The 10,089-nt window shown below is 38.6% G+C and overlaps 1 protein-coding gene across 1 annotated transcript; it reads left to right on the top strand.

The window, feature by feature from the left end:
* The first annotated feature begins 35 nt into the window (after positions 1–35).
* Positions 36–7,059, top strand: LOC137277549 (large ribosomal subunit protein uL5). Its single transcript, XM_067809333.1, has 6 exons — positions 36–78; positions 1,018–1,198; positions 2,530–2,636; positions 4,962–5,109; positions 5,432–5,526; positions 6,980–7,059. The coding sequence occupies exons 1-6, from the start codon at positions 73–75 to the stop codon at positions 7,007–7,009; spliced, it is 567 nt and encodes a 188-aa protein (XP_067665434.1). The 5' UTR covers positions 36–72; the 3' UTR covers positions 7,010–7,059.
* Positions 7,060–10,089: the final 3,030 nt, after the last annotated feature.

Here is a 10,089-nt window from a genome sequence, read left to right as displayed (position 1 = left end):
GATATATCCGAAAAAATATTTTTTTCTTCCGTCATGCAGTTACCGTCAACTTCCTTTTCCTAACAACACATCATGGCGGTCAGTAATGTGTTTGTGGATACTATCACGAATCTGCTTACATCGTGACTTTAAGTCTATTTGATGATGTAATCAATGGCAAGCCGATACAAAGGGATCACTAGCGGATATAAAAACTGCAATATGAATAAAAATTTTGTTATTTCTTTGCTTCCAAAACCCTTTGAAATAAGGGACTGTTCCATGCATAGGTCAGATACGTTACTTATTTTAAAGAGTCTCGACAGTGGAATCGATGCGTAAGATGCCTAATTTTATGAAATTGACGAGTTAAATGTCAGTTGTGGAAAGGTAATAATAGAATTGTTTTATATCCAGTGAGGGTGGCAATAAGGTGCTACTGTGAATGAAAACACTTCCGTCAGAGTTGTTGGGTTTTGAGACATGGAGGACATATTGGTCCATGGCTTGTATAAACGCGTGTCTCCAGCGAATAATATAAATGTGTTTTGGGTCGTTTTGCACTATGATTGATGATGCACCAAAATGGTAACTACCAGAAACCAGCACTCACGTTTACTTTGTACACACCTATCATCAACATGATTCTCCACAGTAACAAACTAGCCATAAGTTACGGAACTGATATGAACCTGTTTTGAGAAATCAGTCCCATCAGTTAAAATGGTTTGGTGATGGTCCCTTAATTGTGTTGATTCAAATGCATTTTGTCCAAGGTACTGATAATCATAGTCAGAAGTGTGACGCTACTGGTTGAGATTTAAATGAGTTAAAGACTCGGTAACCTGCACTATTCTGGGTTTTATTCCACATATATCTAACCAGCTGCAATTTAACTGTAGTAAGTCAAAAAGGCTTAATTTCCATTGTAGTTTGCAACCATACATTTGCTAAATATTCATGTTTAATTCATGTTTGTAACCAACTTTAGCAATCTTTATACAGACATTTTATGGTAATAAAATTCATGCTTTGTAGAAAGAGGCCAAGGCAAAGCCTAAGGGCAAGGGTGATGACAAGAAGAAAACGAATGTTATGCGAGAGCTACGCATCCGCAAACTTTGTCTCAATATCTGTGTTGGTGAATCTGGTGACAGGTTGACCAGAGCAGCCAAAGTGTTGGAACAGCTAACTGGACAACAGCCCGTTTTCTCTAAAGGTATGTTTGTGCACCAGTTAGGAACCAGACTATAGGAGGGGAAGATGAAATATTAATCTTTAAAGCACTGGTGGTAACATAAGAAACATTATTCTCTCGTTTGTCTCTACAATTTATATAGTTGATATGGGAAAGTGTGGCATATCTGCTAAAGAGTTCAGCCTAACTGTAGTATAAGTGGTAGGGAGATAGGAAGCACTTTACTGATGAGGGATTAGTACAGAAATGAGCAATGGAGAGTCCAAAGCTTCTTATTTGGAACAGACCATGGTTTTGTGCAAATTAGTGTGTGAGATTTTTATTACAAAAGACACTTTTTAAATGCAAATTTTGAAATTAAACAAGGCTTTAATTATAAACAATAGTTTACATAGAAAATAATAATAAACTAAGGCTGAAACTGTTAAAGCGGTAGTGACCGTCGCGTCTCACTATAAGAGAAACACAAGTAATAGGGGTCATCTCAAAAGTAAAACCAGGATGGGTGTTGTAGACAATTATTGGGTTCGGGCTGGGGGACAGAAATATCCGCTAATATATGTTAATCCCATAGGGGATTTAAACTGTGGAAGTACATTGCATGTCATAACAATTTACAAATGATATCTAGTCCTCTTGATTTTAGGATGGTCATGCCACCTATATATTTTAAGACATTTAATACGATGCTTTCTGTATGTGTCAAGTATCATACCCGTTTACTTATCTGAATTTAGGTTAATGAATAGAACATGAAAAAGCATAAACTCTCTTTAAGATGGCCACTTGTGCCAGAAGGCAGCGCATGCATTTCATGCCAGGTGAGATACCTGTCTGAGCGATCTAATTGCCATCTAGAGTGTGATGTGTTGTTTTCATCAGCTAGTCATATTTTTTCTAAGTTTTGGCCAAATTTACGAGTAAACATGCTTTCCTGGATGTCCTCTTACACATCCCTCTGAAAGCCCAGTTAGGCCTAAATGCATTTATTTGACATGTTATTTGCAGTAGGGTAAATTTTAGGTATACAGAGTAACAGTCGAATAACACTTTTTTCTATTTCCAACCGTACTTTAGTGGGTAATATGACGTGCAGTGTGCTATTTTGAACCAGATGTGGAAAGATATCAAAGTTTTGAAATTATTTTTTATGTAGGTGTATCATGAATTTGGGCAGACATTGAGAATGTTTTCATCAAAAGTGGATCACAAAATCTGTTACTTTTGACCTTTGTGACACTGAGGGTTCTTCATGCTTGTGATTGAAATGAAAAACTATGATAAATCATTGGCATGTGCTCATACCAACAAGCTGTATGTTATGCCACTAACCTATGTCTATTCACCTCCAGCCCGCTACACAGTGCGATCTTTTGGTATCAGAAGAAATGAAAGAATTGCTGTCCATTGTACTGTCCGAGGTGCCAAGGCTGAGGAGATCCTAGAGAAGGGACTCAAGGTATTTGTGATATGTCCATTTAAGAAATGAAAATTTGAAATGGTACGAGTCAAATAAAATCTAAATTAGTGTCACTTTTGACATTGTGTTCAAATGCCCAGTAGCTAGAGCACAAAGGCACGGGTTGTTGTGATTGTCACAACTGCCTGACTTTTTTTATTTGTGCTAAACTAAATTCACCGTTGCAACTCTTGACAGATTTTGTTATCTGTTTGGATACACATTAGGTGAGACAGATTAGCTTCAGAGTAGTTACTTGATTATTGACAGACCGTCGCCATATAGCTGGAATACTGCTGAGCACAGCGTAAAACTAAACTCACCAATGAAAAGGTTGGTTTCTTAAATATTGTTCCTTTTGCTTAAAGCAGGAAAAGATATGAGGTAAAATCTCACATGGGACCCAAAACATGAGATTTTTTCAAATCTTATGAGATATAACTGTTCACAAGAAAAGGAATAAACTACAAATAGGACATTGTCATATGTATTTAATCAACTTTAAGTCAACCAATCATGAAGTGTTAATTTTCTGTATAACTCACAAAAGATTACGGTTTAGTCATACTTCAGTCACAGCAAATTTAGTTTTCAATGTAAACTTTTGAAATTTTAGTTTAGGAACTTAGTTTGTAATTGAATTTGAATCTGTAGATCTGCTATCATCACAAATGGTGTGTGTTTTTTATATTTGTCAAGGTTAACAATGTCAGTTGTTTCCTAGTTTTCATTTGTAGTCTTTAGAAATTTTAGTGTCAAATGAGATGGTTTGATTAGCAGACACTTTTTGGGGAGGCATGATGTTGCAGAACACAACTTCATAAGGCGAACTCTGTACAGTGTCGCACAGTGCATAAACAACACAGTACTGCAAGGTTCAGAGTTCACCATACTCCTTGCAGTGCAGTTCGTTTTGTACAACACTGAGTAACGATGTTCGAAGTTCCATACTGGAAGTTATGGTTCAAAGATTAAAAATTGGTAGAAAAGCAGCAGTAATGTCTTTGACAGAACAAAGTAACGACAAAGCCTTTCTCAGTAAAATAGATTTAGTCACTTTATTATTTCTAATCGCACAGGTGAGCAGGATTTTATAGCAATTGATGTGCCAAAGTCAGTCCCTGCTTAAACTTAGTCTGTGATACTGAGATCCCCTTTTGAGAGACATTAATGATGACTCAGAAGTTATGAATATGTCTTGTTTTGTTGAATTTTGTGCTCTTGAAACCCAGCACAAAGGCACAGGATGTTTTAATAGTCACTACTGCCTGACTTTATAATTTGGCTAAAACTAAATTCACTGTTGATAAATGATCTGATACACAAGTATCACATTAGGTGACACAGATTAGCTTCAGATTAATTAGATCATCTAGTGGCATAGTTATCATGGCTGACCGAGCTAATTTCATTGGAAGTATTTGATAAAAAGTTGGTTGTATAGTGTGAGGAAGTATATGTGATGTAAATATTGATTCTTAGTACATGGTGTGTGTCTGAGGATGTAGACCACCATCTTGTCTGTCCCATCAGATGAAGGCCCTGATAATCACTAAAATAAGGAAAATGTAAGCCTAATGTAATAATGCTCCCAACCTTGAGCAAAGCTGTAACACACACCAATAATGATCTGCAAGACTGGAAGACTGGAAAGATCTAGTTTGATTGGATTTTATGCTGTCAGTATGTAAAGCCCAGTGAAAATCTGTTTCCAACATGTTTGTCCTGAGGTGTCTAGTGGGGTTGTGTGTGGAGTTTGCTAGTTTTATTGTGGCATGTCATCTTAACCCAGATGCACACACTTACCAACAGAATTTGCAATGTGACGGTGAACCCACATTGATTTATGATCTGTGATGTATATTCTTAATAATCTCAGTAACTTGAGTAAGAAAGGACAGGTTGTAGTGGTACTCACAGCTGCATGCACATTAAATTTGTGCAAATTTTAATTATTTTTATAAACTTTCGACAGGTTGTTTTAAAACACATTTAGTGAGGCAGGTGTACGCTATTAGTAGCACCTTGCCTGTGAAATAAATGTGGAAATGACAATCGTTGCAACATGTACTTCTTCATGCATTAGTTGAGATACATACAACTTAAGCCACCAATGGTGGTGGATATTGGTGAACTACATCTTAAACATCGAACTTCATAATGTGCAAATTTTTCCTTTGAAACCTGCTGAAAATGCTTCATTATTTCCTGGATTGATAGGTTTGCATGTACTTGAATGTACAACTTGATGTCTCACTTCTGACATGTGCTTCAATTCCATCACTGAGCATTTCATTTTGTGTATTGTTTTGTACCTCATTACAGGTGAGGGAATACGAGTTGAGAAAATGCAACTTTTCCGACACTGGAAACTTCGGCTTTGGCATTCAGGAACACATTGATCTGGGAATCAAGTATGATCCCAACATCGGCATCTACGGAATGGACTTCTACATTGTCCTTGGCAGACCAGGTATGTTACATTGTCCTTGGTAGACCAGGTATGTTTGACTGGAAGACACAACAATGCACTTGTGTAGGATCTCAAAAATGTCACCTTAAAATATGCATTTGAACTGGATTCATGTATTAGTCCCAGCTTACAAATTGTTAGCTGAAGATCCGAGAATGAAAACAGTTTAATTACATTAAAGACTTATGTATCACTCCCACTTGTATGTACAAGTAAGTGTTAGGTTGGTTTTATGATAGGTTGCACATGTTCCTCTTACGTGCAGCTGACTTGAGCCTGAAATGTGTATGTCTTAAGCATGTTTCACTGGTCTGCCTTGTAGGCTTCAATGTCGCACAGAGAAGGAGAAAGCGTGGACGTGTTGGAACCAGTCACAAGATCGGCAAAGAAGAGTCCATGAAATGGTTCCAACAGAAGGTAATTCACAAAGTCTTGGCAAGGCATAGCGCAAGGGTCATTACAGAATCCATGAAAATTTGAGACTTCATGTAACCAATGTGAAACAAGGCCAGTTATTCAACAATTCTGAAATTATGACCAGAAATCTCATAATCCAGCGATCGAACATAAACTGAGCATCTGATGATGCTTAAGTTATGCCCAGGAAAGAGCACAAAGGCACGGGTTGCAGTGACTCGCTGCTGCCTGACTTTTTAATTTGTGCAAAACCAAATTCACCTCTGCAACTCTAGACAGATTGTTCTGTTTTGATACAATGTTGGTGAGACAGATTTTTTTTTTTTTTTTTTTTTGTGATGTTGCCTGGGCTAAGTGTGTTTTGTGTAGCTCATTGCCTTTATTTCTTGACAAGTAATTCAGAGGTTGAAAAGTTAAAATATACACCATATGTTTCAAAACAAGTTCGAATTTCCCTGAAGTTTTAATTTTACTTTGTAACCTGTGCATACTGCAACTCATGGCTTTCATGGTATCGCATAAATAAGTGATGTATTGCTCTGCAGCATTATACAGGTAAGACATAATGCAGAACCTTCTGACATGAATAAAGCATGAGCAATTACATAAGCTACTGAGAAGTGTGCTGTAGTGTTACACAAAGCTTGTTTGATGTATTGTGTTCACAAATATGTTTTGTGGAAAAGTAAAGGTTCAGAACTTTCAGGTTGTGTTTGGTGCATATGGACATAATTATTTTCAAGTCAAGTAAAATGCACAAAGGCACGGGTTGCAGTGATTTTCACTGCTGCCTGACTTTTAAATTTGTGCAAAACTAATTTCGCCTCTGCAACTCTAGCTGACTTATTGATAGTTGGCATGGATACTAATCTGGTGAGACATTCCTTGTGGTGTCCTGGTAATGACATATATCAAAGTAATCATCAATGTTGTCACTTGTCATAAAGAACGGATCACTTTCCTCAGCACTGAAACATACATGTTTGGCCATTGCTATTAAGTTGCTATAGCTTATTGAGCTAAACACTATTAACTGGTAAAAGGAACTGTCTGTAAATCATATTTAAAGCGTTTCCTCATATAAGGGTTCATATCTATATGCAGAATATCCTTCTTATGGCAAGCGTATGGACGGAGTTATTTAAGTTCACTGTTAATGTACGTGGTCAGTGTGTACCTTGATGCCTGTTAGATGTGAGCCATTGGCGATCTGCCCAAAATGTTGGCATTTACTGAAGATCATTCACATGCATGAAGGCACTGGTTGTATTGATATTCATTACAGCCTGACTTTACAATTCATGCAAAACTAAAATCACCGTTGCAACTCTAGACAGATTTTGCTATCTGTTTTGATACACATTTGGTGAGACATGCTGCCAGCAAGCCATGTTGTGCTTCTAAGTGTATCCCAGATGTTGACCTTGTGCTCATGTGTGCGTTTCTCTTGCAGTATGATGGAATCATCCTTCCTGGCAAGTAAGAAGAGCCGACTTTGTACAGACACAGAAATAAATAAATCATGGTCTCTAATTCATTCTTTGTGATTCTCATCGTGAGAGAATAAAGCAGACATTTGGGCTTATGGCCTGAGTAGATGTCAGACCACTCTGGGGGCCAGGGGGCCATACACTGTTGTATTGCTGTATAACACCCATTTATCCCATCTCTTCATGTCATGTTTGGTATTGAATAAAGGATTCTTTTCATCAGGATAAAATATCAAACACTGCAAAATCAGCATGTCTCAAAGTTTTCAGACTTCTATGGGAAAAAAAACAAACAAAAATAAACGTTACAAAATATGAGTCATGAAGTTTTCAGGCTTCTTGACTTAAAAATCTGATGAATTCTGATACACACAATCGGCAGTGAAACATCATTATTTGACATTGCAGTGTGACGTGATGTAATGGCAATGCGTTTCATGTTAATGCTTCATTGAGCCAAATGCATGTGACAGTCACATAGTAATTGAGTGTCCAAGTTGGAAGTTTTAGTCTGTTCGCTTCTTGTTGAGGCATTTGTGTTGTGGCAGGCAGCAGATGACACTTACATGTTAGTTCATTGAGGCATATTGCATTATTGCATGAAAGACATTGCCAAACAGTAGACAGTGCTTTTGTTCGAATGAGCCAGTTTGAAAGAAGTTTGGTTTGAGTGCGAGCTGATAAGTGACACTTAACTCGAGACATTAATGCCAACAGTTGTTGTCAATGTCCGCAAATCCCCTAATTTGCCAGTTGGCCATGAGAACCTGCTGCCTGCAGGCGTTGTAATCTACATACCCATAATGAAATCTGCAGGCCCTTTTGTTGATGTGAAACCAATAAGAACATATTGGACTGCACTGTACAGTTTCAGATTGTTTCTACAAAAAAGCGAATCCTATTGTGCAGATAGTTTTTTTTCTCTTCTTTGTTTTGCCAAGTTTGAGATCATTCTGCTCGTCAAGCCTCCAACTTGTGTGATCCATACCTTTGATCGTTTTACCAGAGTTGGCAGGAAGTGATAGCATATCCATACGGCAGTTCAAAACTTCTTTTCATGGCAAACAATTTTCAGCATTTACCAAAATTAAGGTGGAGTCCAAAGACTGAATACAAGAAAAGTCATCGTGTTCATGCTAAACGGATACTATTCACCAGGTCTGTATGTTAAAAGATAGGTTTTGTTCTTGAAACCTTCGGGTGTATTTGCAGTTTGTCAGACCCGATCTGGGCCGATGAATGCCTGCCTACCTTTGAAACACAGGCGACCACCGCTGGTCCGAAAATCGATAAACTAAGCCCTGGTTTACTGTTCAACCCTCTTACTATCTAACTTGTAAAGGTGTGACACCAAATCACGGCGACGTGATCGAAAACCGGACAATTACGCATTCGTCATTGAATATATCGAAATTTAAGTCTCACGAGTATCAATACTTCTGTCCACATTTCCCATGTGCGTGGGAGGCATATACACAGGCCTTTCGAGGGGATGCACTTGTTTTTTTTTTCATTAAATCGCCAAAGACCGAGTTGCTGTGCCGGAAATATACAAAACTAGATCATCAGCGACGGACTTGACGACCTCCGGCGATCCGGGTGAAAAAATAACTGGAGTGTCTTATGTACCCAAAAGTGATTTGGTGATGCTCTTTAACAGGTTAGATAGTAAGGGGGTTGGATAGTAAACCGGGGCTTAGTTTATCGATTTTCGGACCCGCGGTAGGCGCCTGTGTGTGCACTTCCATCCTCCCAAGACAAGTCCCCGATCCAACTCAATGTCAAGCTGTGCGGGAACGTCTTCAAACGAGGGTTTTCAAGGATTTGACAGATGTAACCTGTAATATTTTAATGCCTAAAGATCGGTTGGTGTGTTGTTTAATGCTTCTCTCATCTATATGGCGACGGTCTGTAAATGATCGACAGGCGTGCGCAAACCATTTTTTTCGTGTAAGCCTAACTGATAGGTTGCAAAACTGTTTGTTTGAGTGTTTTTGATGACTTGCCCACTTTCAAATCATGTGGACCCGTGAAGGTCCCGGGGTAGAATAGGCCTTCAGCAACCCATGTTTGCCGTAAAAGGCGACTCAGCTTGTCGTAAGAGGCGACTAGCAGGATCCGGTGGTCAGGCTTGCTGACTTGCACAGATCGATGCTCATGTTGTTGATCACTGGATTGTCTTTTCCAGACTCGATTATTTACAGTCCGCCGCCATATAACTGGAATATTGATGAGTGCGGCGTAAAACTAAACTCACTCAAAATCATGTGTACCCCCGGTCTTTTTGCATAATAGAAGCTACGTCCTTGAATCTGGACCAAACAATCCAGTGATCAACAGCTAGAGATCGGTCTACGCAATTGGGATGCGACGATTCGTGAAGTGTGTCGCTTTTTCTCGACAAGCATGGGTTACTGAAGACCAATTTCTAACCCGGATCTTCACGGGTTTTGATTCATAAAGAACATAAACCTTGATTAATTGAAAGAACAAGCATTATCACTAAGGTGATACAATCCACCGCCGCTATTTATCAAATTAAACTTTAAACGTAATGAAAATAAGGGTAGTAGATGAATCGTGGTGATGAATAAGAACACCCAGTGACCAGTTTTTTAATATATCGTGATGACAAGCTTAATATGCAGGTGAACATGCTGAAATCATCAGTGTCTCCGTGACCTTGGACACTAAGTGAAAATCCAGATAACAGTTCTTGAGATATCTCGCTAACAAGCTTAACATGGAGCTTAACATGCTGAAATTTTCAAAGTGTCGCCATCACCATGAAAACTAAGTGAAGGTCACCAAATTCGACTGGGCTCTGCACCTTCCCTAGAATAAGCTTGGTGTTAAATGTGAAGAAAATTCTGGGAAGTGTTCTTGAGATATCTCGCTGACAAAGATAAAAGGTTAAAGTCCCGTTGTGACCTTGAAATGAAGTTGAAGGTCACCAAACCTGACTGAGACCTGTCTTTTACTGTGATGAACCCAGGTACAAAATATGAAAAGAATCTAGTGAATGGTTCCTAAGATACGGACGGACGGACGGAGCCTAATACTATGTCCCCCG

Source organism: Haliotis asinina, chromosome 3, assembly GCF_037392515.1.
Source record: "Haliotis asinina isolate JCU_RB_2024 chromosome 3, JCU_Hal_asi_v2, whole genome shotgun sequence".
NCBI classification, from domain to species: Eukaryota; Metazoa; Mollusca; class Gastropoda; order Lepetellida; family Haliotidae; genus Haliotis; species Haliotis asinina.
This window is presented reverse-complemented; position numbering and strand designations above follow the sequence as displayed.